Source organism: Corvus brachyrhynchos, unplaced genomic scaffold, assembly GCF_000691975.1.
Source record: "Corvus brachyrhynchos isolate BGI_N302 unplaced genomic scaffold, ASM69197v1 scaffold221, whole genome shotgun sequence".
In the NCBI taxonomy this organism is placed as follows: Eukaryota; Metazoa; Chordata; class Aves; order Passeriformes; family Corvidae; genus Corvus; species Corvus brachyrhynchos.
The window spans coordinates 645,507-661,819 of NW_008236622.1; the positions used below are offsets into that span (position 1 = coordinate 645,507).

The 16,313-nt window shown below is 45.8% G+C and overlaps 1 protein-coding gene across 2 annotated transcripts in view; it reads left to right on the plus strand.

Moving 5' to 3' along the window:
• Positions 1–961: 961 nt before the first annotated feature.
• BDH1 (3-hydroxybutyrate dehydrogenase, type 1) overlaps positions 962–16,313 on the plus strand; it is a 57,927-nt gene continuing 42,575 nt past the window's right edge. The window contains exons 1-6 of one of the 2 annotated variants that reach the window (XM_017726445.1): positions 962–1,115; positions 4,129–4,201; positions 5,698–5,808; positions 11,113–11,254; positions 12,769–12,921; positions 14,259–14,753. In XM_017726445.1, coding sequence (XP_017581934.1) covers positions 1,033–1,115; positions 4,129–4,201; positions 5,698–5,808; positions 11,113–11,254; positions 12,769–12,921; positions 14,259–14,728 — 1,032 coding nt within the window. In that variant the 5' untranslated portion in view covers positions 962–1,032 and the 3' untranslated portion in view covers positions 14,729–14,753. Of the gene's footprint in view, positions 1,116–4,128; positions 4,202–5,697; positions 5,809–11,112; positions 11,255–12,768; positions 12,922–14,258; positions 16,110–16,313 lie in introns of those variants that run through there. The other variant, XM_008644127.2, reaches the window with a different exon arrangement.

The following is a 16,313-nucleotide window of genomic DNA, read 5'->3' on the forward strand; positions in this document are numbered from 1 at the left end:
GGCCGTGAGCGCGTTTGGGACCGCGGCAGCCGCGTCCCGGAGAGGGCTGGGCCGGGCCGGGCCGATGGAACCTGCAACGGACCTGGGGCCTCGCCCCGTCACTACAAACCTCACAAAAACCTGCGGGGACACCAACGGTGCTCCCGAATTTGGTCAAACCACCGGGATTTCTGAGGATTAGCCGGGCCAGCGAGCTTCCTGAGCCCTGTCCGCTCCCTCCCTCCCCAGCTTGGTGCCCACCGCTGTTCTTTCTGCGGTAATTTCACTGTTTTTCGACCCAGGCCTGGTTTCCAGTAGGCCCCGAAGCTGCCGCGGCGGCGGCCCAGCCTCCGGCAGAGATGCAAACCACCCCTAACAATTAAATACCGTTTCTCAGCTTCAGTAAAGGGGGCTGGGAGATGTTTTTTTTGTGCCTTGGATTAGTTTTATCCAAGATAAATATGATTGAAGTTGACTTTCCATGCCTAAGTCTTGTTCTTGAGCTGTTTTCACCCTGTAATGAGTTTATTGTTGGTTCCCTGGGCTTAGTCCAGCACCACCAGCTACTTAATTACAAAAAAATGTATTTTTAACTGCGTGGCTGTACTAGCTGTAAAGCTAAGGATTGCTTTTTAAACATGTAACATAACATCACCTGTGACTTGGAGTTTTATTTTTGTTTAGAGTTATTTCATATCGCTCACTTGAAATAATATATTCCATATGTGTACCTTAGTTTTTACCTGTTTCAGAGAAATCAGTTAAAGATGCATTAAAAAGGAGAAACTGACATTTTCTTTAAATGGCTCACTGCTTGGTAGTTTACTTAAAATGCTTTTCCATATTTAAAAGCATCTCGGGTTGCTGAATGTTGAGCTGTTTGTGTGAGAGACTGCAAGGGGAAAAGATGAGTTCCTTTGGACTTTTTCTTGTTGAAATACATGGAGTCAGCACGTCTAACAAAATAATTGAGCAACTAAAACAGAGGTGCTATCTTGTGTTGCAGCTAAGGAAGAACAGTTTTGCTGGTGGTAGAGTGTGCTAGTTGAAAACATGTTGGCCACCAAGCTGTCCCGCCCTCTCTTGAACTTCTCTGTGAAAGCACTGAATTTCAATGACCCAGGGAATGGCTTTAGGTAAGTAACTTGGTGGAAAAGAAGAAGTGACATCTTACGTAAAGCACATGTCACAGACTCACTTGACTTCAATGGGACAGTTTATTTACAGAGTCACAAGGTGGTTGAGGTTGGAAGGGACTTCTGAAGGTCATGTGGTCCAACCCGCCTGCTACAACAGGGCCTCCTCAAGCTGGTTGCCCAGAACTGGGTCCAGGTGGCTTTTAAGTATCTCCAAGGACGGGTACTCTAGAACCTGCCTGGACAACCTGTGCCAGGGTTCAGTCACTGAGCTGAGCACAGCAGAGATGGACTCTATATGCAAGGAGGGGTTGGCAGCATGTTTTTTTTTTTTACACTTCAGTCAAAAAGTTTCAGAGTAGAGCATTAATTCAGTGTCCATCAAGGTTTTTTTTTTTTAATATCAGCAAGTAGGCCTTGCTTCAGTGCAAGAAACTGTCATATATTTCTGTGACTTCATTAAAGAGGCAGTGAATCACATGAAATGAGAAAGTTGAGAGGGAGGGTTTTAGTCAGAAATGGAGGTGGCCTGAGTAATTAAGCTGGTTTTTTCTGCAAATGAACAGAAAATTGTCTATGTAATTCTAATTTCTAGCTGTGAAAAAACCCCAGCATTTATATTACTGTATGACTGGAACCCTGTTAGTCCAAATTCAGAGCAAGTTGAGTGCTTTCCCTGGCTTTGCTTTAGAGCGAGGTTCTAAACAGCTGTGTGTGCCACTAATTGTACATAAGGCATTTAAAAGTGGCTCATGGCCTGTTTAACAAGAACTGTCACCTCCAGTGTTCTACTGCTGCTGATAGTGATGTCCAGCATCATCATGGTCAAGGGTGGTTCTGGGAACAGGGTGTCGTAGATAGCTAAGCTGTTAGAGATTTCCTGTGCAAACAGATGTAGGTCTTTTATCTCCTGTTTGCTCCACATACACCAGAGTTCACCTGCAGGAATCTGCTGTGGCCTTAAAAATATGAACTAATGTTTTATTAACTTAAGGAAAGAATTTTCAGCATATTCTTGTTTTGTTTTTTCTTCTGTCGTCTGTTTTGCTTACTGTGTATTTGTGCTTTGTGTGTCTTGTACTCAGGGCAAAACCGTGTTGTGTTTGCAAGTCCCCACAAGTTGCTAAACCTGCAGTGGAAATCCAGCTGTTCATTGAAAGGCAGTGCTGCCACTGTGCCAGTGTCTTAATGCACTGAACTACCATTTGTGTACTTGACTCTTCAAACTGAGGACTCCTTTTTTTCGTGGAACTGAACAAAAGCCAGTGCATGGTTACAAGCACAGATTCAATTTGAGGACCATCTGTGCATTCTGAAAGTCTATGTTGTGGTCTCTGGAATTCATTGATGCAGAATGACAAAATTGGCTCGTGGTACATTAGTGTACCATGTGGGGGCTCACATTGCTTCCTGGCTGCTTCTGCTGATGACAGTCCTGCTCATCAGCAGCCAGCATCCTTTTTTCTTTTGCCCTTGCCTTCAGGTCGAGGTAGGCAGAATATCAAGTGGATATTCTCTACAGTTTATTGTGAATTGAGTGCAGCAAATCAGTACTCCGCAGTGAAATAACAGGACCAAACATGACACTGAAAAATAAAAACCGAGTTCATTCAGCTAAAAGAAATGTTATGAACATTTCTGGGCACTTTAAGACACACCAAGAAGCTTATTGTCAAGGTAAAGGTTTCAATCCAGGATTGCAGGTCAGTGATGTTAACACACACACTTGGCCTGGGGTCTGACCTTTGCAGCAATTAAGTTTGCTATAGCTGTTTGAAGAGCTGATTTGGCTTGTGACACTCTTAAGTTAGAAAAACTAACTGTTGCAGGAAGGTGAGAGAACACCACTGCCTGAATATGTCATCTCCTTTCCCATCTAGTTCAAAGCTTCTGCCTTCACAGATCCCTTGATTTCCTGAAATATGGCTCAGAGGCCAGAGTGTCTGCAAGGTGCTGTGCAGTGTAACACAGGTCACCCTAGGAGAGCCTGTGATGTCTGAGCTGGAGATAATTGTGAATGATTATGCAAATTTACTTAGAAGGCAGAAAAGCAGCCTGCAAGATAAGCTCTGGGAAGAATAGATGCTGTTAGAGGAGCCAGAGGGTAGGTGAAGTACAGCAAGTCTAAGGGAAACTCCAGGGGGGCAATGTCAGTGCCCAAAGCAAAATGAAAAAGCTGATAAAGTCAGAGAGGTGGCTGACAAGGACAGAGCTTGGGGTCACTGATTTGTTATTCAGGCCCGGTTTTGATGAATGATGGCAAGACTCATGACAGCATGATGATACTGTGTAACATAGCTTTTCTAAATGGAATCTTATTTCCCGGAAGGCATTGTGGCTTTGCTCTGGTCTGTCTTTGTGAGCATGTTTTGTCTTCTGGGAGTCAGACATACTATGTGGAGGAGCTTCAGATCTGCATGGCAGGTATTGCTCAGAGTGTTTCTTAGCTTAAACAGTTGCAAAAAGGGGATGTAAAATCTAAGAGTATCTAATGGGTAGACACTGCAGGGGAAGAGGTGTCATCCAGGATGAAATAAGGATGAGGAGTGAGACAAATCCAATCAAATTCAGGCTCAGGCTGGGTATCAGAGACAAAGCCACAGAAGAATACTTTCAGCAGGCAAATGAATAACTTCCCATACCCCAAGTTTGTCCAACTCTTAAGTGAGGGTGTTGTTGCTTTTGAAAATGCAAACACTGCACTGCCCATTTTGTGGGTGCAAGTAGCTCTGTGCCTCCAGACCAGGAGCTATTTTAGAATACTTTGCAATACCCAGACAGCTTCTGCGACTGGAAATAGCATCAAGGTCTTTAGAGAAACATATGTTTCATACTGTAGGAAACACACAGGCTCAGACTAAGGAGACCTGCAGACTAGATTCTGTCTTCCCAAATGACAGTCTACATCATGTATGTAGGCAGAACTGCATTTTTCATGTATTTGTTGCTGCAGCAGGGTGTGGACAAGATATTCCACATCTGACTGTTCTGTTGTTTTGGGTTTTTCTAACAGGCCCATGAAAAGATTTTCCTTCCCTCTCTTATCCCCATGTGGCAGCCGCTCTTATGCAAATGAAGTCGATCAGGTGAGTGTGACTGTGCCTTCCAGGAACTAATTCTGCTGAGCTGGGGTTTTAAGCTCCCTGAAGCCTGGTGACCAAACTTGTCTTTCCAATTTGCCAGAAAGACTCCAAGCTGGACCTCCTGAGCATACTCCACATTCTTTCCTAGCACCGAGCTTCCATTGACGTAGCACGGTATGTGCTGCTAAGGATGGAAATAAACAATCATACAAGTGGGTTTTTTCTATTTTTGGAACTCACTCAGCAGATGAAATGTTCCACTTTACAGTGGGGGAATCGGCATGACAAATTCTTAATAAAGCACTCTTTCTGCAGTATGGTTTAAAAACATGTTAAATAAATTAGTGTGTCCTCACCACTTGATCTGGAGAGTGTCCCTTTTTGGCAGCCCTCTCCTTGAAGGTACTGACTTACCAGAAACAGTGCCAGGCAAAAGGAAAGGAGAGGAGTGTTTTGTCATCTTGTCTTGTGATACAGAGTTCAGCACTGCAGCAGTGCTAGAGCACACACAGCTTGCTCCGTAACTCTGGAACAGAGTTTTGGAGGAACTCAGTCATGATCCTTGCATCACTGCTGGGCTTCCAGCGTGAGCGGCCTTTGCTGCTTCCACCCTACTTCCACCCAGCTTCCATGCTGATCAGTCCTTGCATATGCTGGGGAAAGCCAAATTTATAGTTTGTTAAAGGAGATGAGTCAGAGTGAATTGCAGGCAATTATTACCTAATCCCACCCACAGCAGCACCTTGGAGGTACAGTTGTTGCTGTTGGACTGTCTGATGCACCATGCAGTTTTTAGCTTGTTATTTAACTGCTGCCTGTCTTTGGGTTAGAAAAAATTTTGGAGAGGGAAGGTGGTAAACTTCCATTTAAATTGTAAGTTGGAAAAATAGGAAGACCAAAAAAACCCAACCAGACAAAAATAGTGATGACCAACTTGTCTTAATTTCATATATTAACCCCACTTGATTCTTCTTAGGTTTTAGAACCCAGCTCTAGATAGGTGCTAGAGAGAGAAAGATGAGTGAGCAGTCAGTAAGATTAAACCATATCCTTTCTTCAGTCAAACTGTCTTCTCCATGCCCTGTGGGCTGCATGCACAGAAGAGTGGACTCCTGCCTGCTTTGAGCATATAGGAACAGTTCCTGATGAAGGGAAAACATGTCTTGGGAACTGTCTGGTATATTTTCAGATTTCAAGATGGATATGAACTGCCAGAGCATGGTGGTTTGCTTGGTCTGTTTGCCTTGGAAGCCTGTTGCCAGAGGTGCTGAACTCCTCTGTGTTGGGAGGACAGTGATCCTGCCTCACTGGATGAAATTGGTATGAAACCATCGTTTCTTGTGTTCAGGAGGCACTGGGTGGCAGTAGCTGGCAGCGAGTGTAGAGAACATGCCTGGAACAGACTGCTTCTAGCCAAGGATGTGATTTGTTCTGTGTACTGCAAATCACTGATTTCAAATACTCAATTCCAGTGCATTTTGTTCTGTTTTGTTTTGCAGATTGGCAGCAGAGCTGTGCTTATAACAGGCTGTGACTCAGGATTTGGATTTGCCTTGGCCAAGCACCTGCATGACAAAGGTTTCATTATTTATGCTGGCTGCCTGCAAAAGGTAGGGAAAACAAAAACTGTTCTTCACCTGTGGCATGTGCACTGCCACATAACAAATCCAGTCTTCCCTCTCCGCTCTGCACAGCTTTCTGCCAAGGAGAGGGACAGTGGTTGGTAGCCCAAAGGGAAAGACATGGGTGCCTGAATTTCACGGAGAGGAACCAGGACTGAATGGTATATAGGGAGGTTCTTACTTAAATCACAACACTGTGGTCTGTTCCATGTCTGATGAGCTGGAACCCCAAATCTAATTTTATAGGCTTAAACATAAGCAAAGTTTGGGGTCAGGCTGTGTCTGGACCTTTGGCCCCGCTCTCAGACCGTATATATTTATTCAGGGCTTATTTTGATTAATTTTGACGTACACCGAGCCACCAGCAATTTTATGGCATGTGGTGTGAGCATGTTTTTCTATATTCATGAGTACAGCCATGCCATGTGTGTATTGAGGGTCTCCTGAAATAGCTGGCTAGGTGATGGAGTCCCACTAGTGCAAGTGAGAGAAGAATCAGGCCACAAACATCTTAGTGACACAGCCTTGATACTCTCTGAAGGAGAACTTGGTGGGGCAAAGCATTGATGGTCATGGAGAACAGGAGAGAGTTTTAGTCTCTCTTTCCTTATGAAGCACTGCACTTTTTTTAGCTGCGTGGCCATTTCCCAACAGAAACAAACTTACTCCTCAGGATATCCTGGGATGGGTCTGTTATTTGGTTCTAATGTTTTAGCTCACTCATAACTATAAACATATCTTTTATTTAAAGAGAATTTGCCAGGTATTTTTTTAATGTTATCCGATTTTCTACTCTTATTTTTTTTTTGCATTATTACTAAGTTTTACTTAAATTTGTAGCTTGTTTCTGCTACATTTTTTCAAAATATGTGTTTGTCTCGATAACTCCGGCTCTTGAGTCTCAGTGTTGGGCCAAGGATTCCTTTGTTAACGTGGGCTCCCTCTACAGGCGTCACAGTGGAACAAGACACTTGGTACAAACTGCTGCCTTTCGAAAGGGCTCAAGAGAGAGGGTAGATGAGTCCTTTTTTGATGTTTCTACTCAGCTTTTCTAACTGAAGATCAACATTAGAGAACGTAAGAACACTGCAGACTTAAAAAACACTGTTTAGAGTAATAGTCTCCCTCTATGTTGACAGAAGTGAAAAATTTCAGAGTTGCGAAGTTACTTATGGGTTTCGTTTCTTCTGTCTGAGCTGCTAAAAAGGCACAATTGTCAGTGGACATATCTGTTACTGAAATCTCCCTTCTATTTTTGGTGTCTGCAGTACTTGTTCTACTGAATGCCTGTTAGTGGAACATCTTGGCCTCTGACAATTTCAACATAAGCTGACATGTAGCAGCATGCCAGAAGTCTTTTTGACTTTGATCAATATTTACTTCCTCACAGAAAAACCAGCAGAAAGCTTTGCAGTATCACTCTGCAATTAAATATTGCTTCTTTAGCTGAACTCACACCCCATGTTCCAAAATCTGTGTGGCCATACCAAGAATGGTAGCAGTTGTCATCAGAAAACACTGGAAAATGCCAAAGCTCCTTAGTTAGCTGTGTGGCCTCCTGTGTGTCTTCAGGCCATTATACTTTATGTAGAACAAAAACAGCTCCAAGAGACCAAGCTGATTTCTCACTGTGCCACAGGTTTTTCTAGCACAACTGTAAGCAGAATTCTGATCAGAGTATAATTATTGCTGGTGCTGATTTTAGCAGCAGAAAAACTTTTGTGTTTTTAGATGCTAGATAAAAGTGGAGGTAGAAATAAGCAACATAATCTTTGGCTTGGATATATTTGACCTAGCCCCGAGGTAGAGGAAATGACTCTGAAACTTCAGTGTCACTTTCGTGGGTTTGTTTTTCACAGCGCACCTGCACATCAGAAGCAGACTGCATCTTGGGGAGCCACTGTGTCCTCAGGGCATGCACTGTTCTTAGGAATGCCACATCCTTACTGCAGATTAAAAATATGTGCAGTGCTGACTCTTTATTAGGAAAGGTTTCCTAGAGTGGCCAGATCCTGAGCACCTCACTAAATTTACTGATGGAAATGTGAGAGAGGAGTGAAGAGTCATGACTGAGGGGAGCCCAAGGATGGATCTGTGCTAACAGTGTGCTATTTCACACACAGTTACTTCCTAACATTTTCAGTGGCAAATATACTCATGTGAGAGTTGTGTTGATGGTGCGTTGCCAAAAGACAGTGGTAGACTGGATCCAATGAACACTCATGCTGCAGCTGTCTGATTTTTTCCTCTTTGGTTAATATATGGAGAAGCCAGCTGACGCAAGATAAAGAAGGTATTTTTCCATCAGTATCTGTTATCAGTAGACATATGTGATGTTTGTCTCTCTTGTCAGGAGTGTGGTGGAACCCCTGTTTGCTTTGCTGTGTGTGCTCAGGCCTGTTGTGGCTTGCAGGGGAATGAGAAGGCAGAGGTTCTCTGTGCAGAGCTTCACAGGAGTGCTCAGAGCCACAGGATGTTAGAGACCAAGGACACACTGATAAAGATACAAGCTGAAGCTCGGGAGCCCCAGAGAGTACCATGGAAAGAGGAGGGCAAGGCAACAATGTGCTTTTTCAATGTGCAGAAGCTGGCCCCTCTTGCCATGGGGACAGTGTGCCCTGGGGCTGGGAGCAGAGATGCACTGGTGTCCTGGTGTAGCTTGAGAAGATCCTTTCACTGCTGTGTATGGGCCTGGGGATTGTGGGACAGGCTGCATCCCCTGCCAGGAGACACGGTCACCAGGTGCCTGACTTAAACATCTCCCATCTGCCCTTTCTGAAAGCCAAGGAAATGGCCTTGTGGGTGTGGGCTAACACACAGAGTCCAATTCTTGGCCAGGATCCCAGCCCTAGGAGTCCCTTCCAAGCATCCAGCTGCGTGTGGGTGGGAGGGCAGGAGGGAGTTGGCTTGCAGAGCCAACCCTGTAAGCGCTGAGGAAGAGGATGCTGTAAAGGTCCCAGCAGAGCTATGAGACCTCTAAGGCTGGTGTGGCCCAGAGATTTTGTAGCACCTCATAGAACTGCAATCAGGGAAAGAAGGACCTTGGCCTCATTTTCCTTCTTTCCTTTAGTGATATCTGCTGTTTTCAAGAGACTTGCATGTTTGCATTTGCTGATTCCCTGTTGGCATTCCCACATTTGCCACTTGTGCTTTCCAGTGCTTTGCCATATAGACTGCTTTGGCACTGCAGTGCTTTTGGGTGGGCAGCGAACTTAGCACCAAACTCTTCAGTCACTCTAACACTGCCATTAAACTGCACATGAGACTTTTAACCTCCTTTCTGTATGCAGTGTGCTTCCCTAGGAAGAGAGAACCAGTAGATAGCCTCTCTTAAGGACAAACACTAACTGGTGTTAACAGTCTGTGATGGAATATGGAAGCATGGAGAAGAAGACAGAGGACATGTTAGGTAGTTATATTAGTGAAATGTCTGTGAGCACAGTATATAAGCACAGGAGTGAGAGGAGCCAGGAGAAGGATTTTTGGAAGACAGGTGGCATAGAGACAGGGTTGTATGGCCACCCTCATGTGGTATCTAAGGTGTGGTCTCCGAAGGGAACTCTCATTTGAGGGACAGGTGGGCAGCCTGGGCTCAGACTGCAGACAAGCTCTGTCTCATTGACAACTGCCTGCTGGCATCTGACAGGGAGCACCTGTGACTTGAGTTGCCCAGAGCAAACTAAAGTCATTCAGCAATCAGGAAACAGGCCTGCCATGAAGTCCTGGCCTGTTCTGGCTCAGAGGAAAGCAGCTATCTAGCCCAAAGCCCTTATTTGTCAGGAGTGAAGTGCACTCTGATGCTTGCCTGCAGACACAGTGAGCGAGTCTACCTGGAAAGTTGAGCAGTGGGGGAGGAAGAGCTGAGCAGATGATCCTGTGGAAATATTCCATGTTTAGCCTGTTAAAGGGGACTTAACAGTCTTCTAATGAGGGATTATACTGAAGGAGCTTCTTACAGTAAAGACAGGAATGTTCCCAAAATCTGATCATTTTCAGAGCTATATCTCACCATCCTCTACAAAAGTAGTCTGGATTGGCCAGCACAGTCCAGTAGCTTATAACCATGGGAATTATTCAGGTATAGTCCCAATCTCATCCTAACATCCTGTTTCTGTGTTCTGGAAGCACCATGGCTAGGCTTCACCACTGTGAAGGGATGAGCTCTGTGCACGGCAGCCTTGTTGCTAGCAATGTCTGGCCCATGTGAAAGTATCTCAAGGGTTGGCTGCAGTCAACTTGCTGGGCTGTGAGGGAATGTGTACTGGGGGAAACTGTTGTTCTGAGCTGAGAAAAAAGGAGTGGAGACGGGAAATGAGAGTGAGAAAAAGTTGAGAGGGGGAGGCAGAGAAGAGAGCAAAATGCTGGAGAAGATGCCAGGGTGAATTGCTAGCAAACAGGCTGGCCAGACTCTCGATGATCGGACTCTGTAGCAGTGCTTTGGAAGCAATAGTTATGGCTCCCACTGCCTGGAAACCCGTGTATAGACCACCTGAAGGGAGAGAGCAGTGGGCAGCAGTCCCTCTTCTCAGACTGTTGCTCCCAAAGCTGGCAGTGTGACCAACAAGCACATGCAATTTAAGTGTGCAGCTCCTCACTGGCCATTTTACGCCATACCCCCCCCAGTCGAGTTGCCCCGTGTGAATGGCACCACAGTCCCACTGCTGCAGCAGTGGGACATAGCTTGGCCTCAGCAGCATGTACTGGGCAAGGGGTGCTTGCTGATTGCCTCGCTGGGGCAGATCCAGTTCTGGCTGGTTTGTTGGTTGTTGAAACAGTTTGTACCAGCTGACTTGTACCAGATGCTTGAGGAATAGTATTCTGCAGGACCAGCCCTGTCTGCTAGACTGTTGCTCCCAAAGCTGGCAGTGTGACCAACAAGCACATGCAATTTAAGTGTGCAGCTCCTCACTGGCCATTTTACGCCATACCCCCCCAGTCGAGTTGCCCCGTGTGAATGGCACCACATTCCCACTGCTGCAGCAGTGGGACATAGCTTGGCCTCAGCAGCATGTACTGGGCAAGGGGTGCTTGCTGATTGCCTCGCTGGGGCAGATCCAGTTCTGGCTGCTTTCTTGGTAGTTGAAACAGTTTGTACCAGCTGACTTGTACCAGATGCTTGAGGAATAGTATTCTGCAGGACCAGCCCTGTCTGCTCCCCTTTCTCCTAGAGCTGCAGGACTGTCCTGATTATTCTGTGACTGCCCTGTGCACTCTTTGGCTTGGTTGCTATGTATTTGATATTCTGCACAGACTCTTTGGCCAGATTCAAACCAGCACTTTCTTCCCCTCTAGGACAAGGGAGAGGGTGGCTCCAAGGAACTGGATGACATGAAGAGTGATCGAATGAGAACTGTCCAGCTCAACGTCTGTGACAGCAAAGAAATGGATCGGGCAGTGGAGCATGTGCAAAACAGCCTCGAGGACCCAGAGAAAGGTGGGTGGGTGCATGCAGTGGGCTCTGAGGTGACGGAGGGGGCAGGAGCTCCCTCGGCTGGGCTCCAAGAGCATTGTCAGGGCATATTTCAAAAGCTGAGCATGTGACTGAAGGACACAAATCTTTGACGGGCAGGAGGGCAGAGCAATTGGCCCGTTTGGATATTGTGCCAAATCAGAAAGGAGCTTCCCACTTCACACAGCGTCTACAAAGGAACCTGCTTTGTTCTCCACTAGCTCCTGTAGGGACATTGGCAAAAACAGAGTGGTATTCAAGGCTCTAGGATTAGTGCTTTGTTCCCGTGAACTGAAGTTTATTGTGACTCCCTTTCTGTTGTAAAACCTGCCCAGTGCCCAAAGATTGGGAATTAACAATGGAAGTTTCTCCCCCACTCTTTCAAAAGGGAAAGGAAATGGAGAGGTTTTCCAAAGAATTTCCTGTGAAGCCAGCTGGGTATCATTAATGTTATTGTAGGTACTACCCTTTAGAGTGCAGGGGGTAGCTGTACTGATTTTCTTAGCCTGCCTACTTCGTTCCACTGAGGTGATGACAGCAAATTCTGCTCCAGTACTGTGAAAATTGCTTTTGCTCATACATTTCTGAAACCTTTCCACCCTTTGGTGAAGTACATTTTTCTCCTACAGGATATCCACATTCAACACAAGGTTGTTTTAAAGCAGAACAACCAGTAATGTTCTGGTTCGGATTTTGCAAACCTAGTTCTTTTGGTTTTCTTTGTATTTAATTTTTTTGTATGGATCTTCTGTATAAATTAAGTTTTCTAGCTCTGTGTTCTCAAGAACAGGCCAGGATGAAGTTGCCTTTTCTGGGCTTTTTCTGATAACAGATCTGGACACAGTCAACAGATAACAGTGAGTTTTCTAAACAGCCTGATAGAAGCCTTTCTCATCTCTTCTCATCATGTTTCCTGTACAATTAGAATATTAGATGAAGTGAGTTGATTTTTTTCAAAATTCCTTTTTAATCTTTCTTTTTATTGCCAAGTAAGTAGGTAGCTTCAGTTATTGCCGTTTTGGTTGCAGCAGAGTAAAAGGGAGAGGCCATGGCATGCATGCTTGCCCATGCCTACACCCTCCTTCCTAGCACTGCAGATACTCTAGTTCTTGTGGTGACAGAAGGGATTTTACTTTGAAAGAATTACTCTTTTGTTTCTTACAAGGTCATTCCTATTCTTGTTATTTGAATTGTATACTTTGCTTCTTTTAAAAAATCACTATGGATAAAAAGAGAGTGGCAAGGAGAACAGCTTAGACAAGGTTGAAGTTCTCTGCTGGCTCAGAACTTCCTGAGAAGCCTCATTCACAGTACTTTGTGCCTGCAGATTTGGGTGACACAGGCAGATCCCCATGGGTTATATTTGCTCAGGAGACTAAAGTGTGCTCTGGACTCTTTTCTATCTGGTCTTTACCATCACAAGTTGTAATGAAAAGCTCCGTTGTGTAGTTCAATAATCTATTAGCACAAGTAATAGTGCGTGATTTTTTGTCTTGTAGGGCTCTGGGGGCTGGTAAACAATGCCGGGATCTCCACATTTGGGGAAGTTGAATTCACCAGCATGGACACCTACATGGAGGTAGCTGAAGTGAACCTGTGGGGGACCGTGCGAACCACCAAGGCTTTCCTCCCGCTCATCCGGAGGTCAAAGGGTGAGTGGCAGAGTTCCTGACTGGCTCTCCCTGTAGCAGGTCCCTCAGCCTGCCACATCTGGCTGTGTTAGGGGCCAGAAGGTCTATGGCACTTCTCTCTGTGCCATCGGCCACCTTCCTACCTTTACAGACAGAATGTGGCCCCCAGCAGACACACAGATTGCCTCACCTCTTTGAGTTACACAGCAAGGCAGTGGGCCTGAAAACCAGTTATTATTTCTCTTTCCCATATATGCTGCCTTCTCCTGCAACATCCCACACATCCATTATACCTTCTTTTACCTGTTCAGAAGCTGCAGCTCACAATAAATTACAGTGCCAGGAGCATTCCTTCCTGCTATGTGAAAACCAGCTGTGGCAGGGTGGGCAGCAGCAGTGTAAAAAGCTTCTTGCAGGGAAGTTGTCGTTTTGCACTGTTACTCTGGGAGCTGTGATGTAGAAGAGGGGGTTGTATAACAAAGGCATGCAGACCTGGAGCTTGCAGGGGTCTCAGCATCAAGGGGCAAAAGTTTTCCTGTGCTAGGGCCTGCTACCTGACTAAATGAGGGTATTTTTCACTCTTGAGGCATCCACAGGCATTAACAATGTTGCCCTGTGCTGCAGACCTGGGCTGGATGTGGCCTGGGCAGCCATGGAAGGTTGTCCTGAGGTCAGAGTTTCTCTTTCTGACACAACTTAGCAATGAGCCCTGAAAGAAAGTGCAGAGAACTCCAACCTCTGCCTAGACGACAGCGTCCACGGCCTCTTACCAGCATTTTCCCCAGCCTAAATGGATAGCTTCTGGAGGGGAGAAAGACTTCTGTGCCTGGAGCCATAACCCAGCTGTCTCATGAAAAAGAGTGCAGTGGATTTAAGCTGCTCTGCCCATTGGTGGGGCAGGAGCAATCCATTCCTTTTTGGGAAGCAGACACTGAGCCACCACTAGCCTTTGATTTGCAAGTAAACAAGCTCAGCTTTGATGCCAGAAGCTTACCTTGCTCCTACTTTCACATGTCTGGGCTCAGTCCAAATGGTTGCAAAGCAATCCTGTTTCACCCCTTGCAGGCTGTGTCCAGCCTCTCCTGTGTTTCCCATAGCACTGAGCTTTGTGTGTCACATGTGCTTGTTCCCTCAGGTAGAATGAACCAAGGAGCATAAGCAGTGGGCTTGTTCTTCTGCCTGAAGGCCATTGCCTAGGACAGCACTGCTCAGGCAGAGCCGTGAGCACTTCTGCCAGGCAGCCCTTAGTGGGTGGGTGGGTGGATGCACGTTCAGGAATGTGTGGGGTGGTGTGTGCCAGGTACCAGCTCCAAGTCAGGTACCACGGCTCAGCTGTGCTCTGCCCGGCCTCTGCCTAGGTCGTGTGGTGAACATCAGTAGCATGATGGGGCGGATGGGCAGCCCTGCCCGGTCACCGTACTGCATCACCAAGTTCGGTGTGGAAGCCTTCTCCGACTGCCTGCGCTATGAGATGCAGCCCCAGGGCGTCATGGTCAGCATTGTGGAGCCCGGCAACTTCATCGCCGGCACCAACCTGTACAGCCCCGAGCGGATCAAAGCCATCGCCGACAAAATGTGGGATGAGCTCCCCGAGATCGTGCGCAAGGACTACGGCAGGAAGTACTTCGACGAGCAGGTCAGCAAGATGGAGTCATACTGCAACAGTGGCTCGAGGGACACCTCGCCAGTCATCGAGAGCGTGGCGCACGCGCTCACCGCCACGGCCCCCTACACCCGCTACCACCCCATGGATTACTACTGGTGGCTGCGCATGCAGATCATGACCCACATGCCCGCTGCCATCGCAGACCGGCTCTACGTCTACTGAGGCCTCACACTCATAAGCTACCCAGGTGGGAAATTTGTTTTAAGGAGAGCTTTGTACACACTTCCCATTAGTCCTTCTTAAATTTTTCTAACCTCATTTCAAAGTACTGTATTTTAGCTCTAAAGGGTTCATTTAAATATCTGACATAACCTAAAGGGCAGTAATTTGCAAGGGATGTTTCATAGGCAGGAATATGTTATGTTTGTGCAGGGACAATGATTCTTTGCTGTTTATTTCATGTAATTCTTTCTTTTTTCACCTCAAATATGAAGCTATAATCATTATTTAGACTGCAATTGCTCTGAAGTGTTTTCAGAATAATTTGTGCTGATGGCTGAACACAATCTTCACAATTCCTGCCTAGGATGCAGCCTTCACACCATAAAACAGACTCCCTCCATGCTCAAATGGCAAACCACTGCTTCCTCATGACAAAGAATGTCCAACTGACTTTTCCAGGCCTGGTCACAGTAGCCCAAGGCAGAGCAGAGACTTCTTTAATTTGGGGATCAGAACTCAAAATGCTCAAGGTGCTGAAACTGAGCAACTGACCCTGTCCCTTTCTCTCTTAGAATTATACTGATGAAACATTAGAGAAAAGGAACCAATCTGCTTTTCCCACATGCTGTCTTGCAAAGGAGTTCAATGACCCAGGGACTCAACCTTGTAGACTTTCCCCGCAGGAGTTTCTTACTCTTATGAGCATTCCCATGACTGTGAGCAGCTTTACGCACAGGACTGCAGGTGTCAGGATTGGCCTGCAGTGACATTTCCCTTCTCTTCACCGGTATCTGAGCATGAACTCCAGAGTTAGCTTGGAGAAGAATTTTCCTTGAGCTCCTGTGATTTGTGTGGAACGCTGTGGAGCAGATGGAGCTCCAGTGGGCTATGTATGGGTTATAGTCACATCAGTGAATACCCTTCTTGCCAGGGACCTCAGTTACAGCCAAGTATTTGTACAGCACCTTGCACAGAAGGGCCTTAACCCTGACCAGGCCTCCAGTACAGCAGCACAGGTGACGATAACAATAATAACCTCCATTGAAGGAGTCACTGAGCTGAAATACATGCAACATGATGTAGATCTGTCAGAACATCCATAACAATAAAGTTAACTTTAGGAGCAGTCTCATTTCCATAATGGTTGTTTACATGTCTGAGAAACATTTATTTTGTACTTTAAGAAAAGAAAAGGAAAAAAAAAAAGACCCTTTCATGGGGAATTCAGGAAGAGTAAATTTTTTAAAGCTTGAAAAGCAAAAATAATTAATAACCATTGTTAGTGAAGTTAAAAAGAAAAGATCTCATGTGCTCTAGTAACATACTGTGACATGATCAAACTCCTTTGACTTAATAAATGTATACATGAATGGTAACAAAATTCAGAGGCTTCCTCTCTTCATTTTTGAAATATGTAAGATGAAGGCTCGTATTCTATAGTGGTCAGGTTCATGCCTGTTACACACACACACACACACACACGCACATCATTCACAGGCTTATTCGCAGTCTTGAGCCTTACATTGGCTGCACTGGATACTGCAAGACTTTTGTAGGAGTACCAGCTGTGTCCTGCATCTCGTGA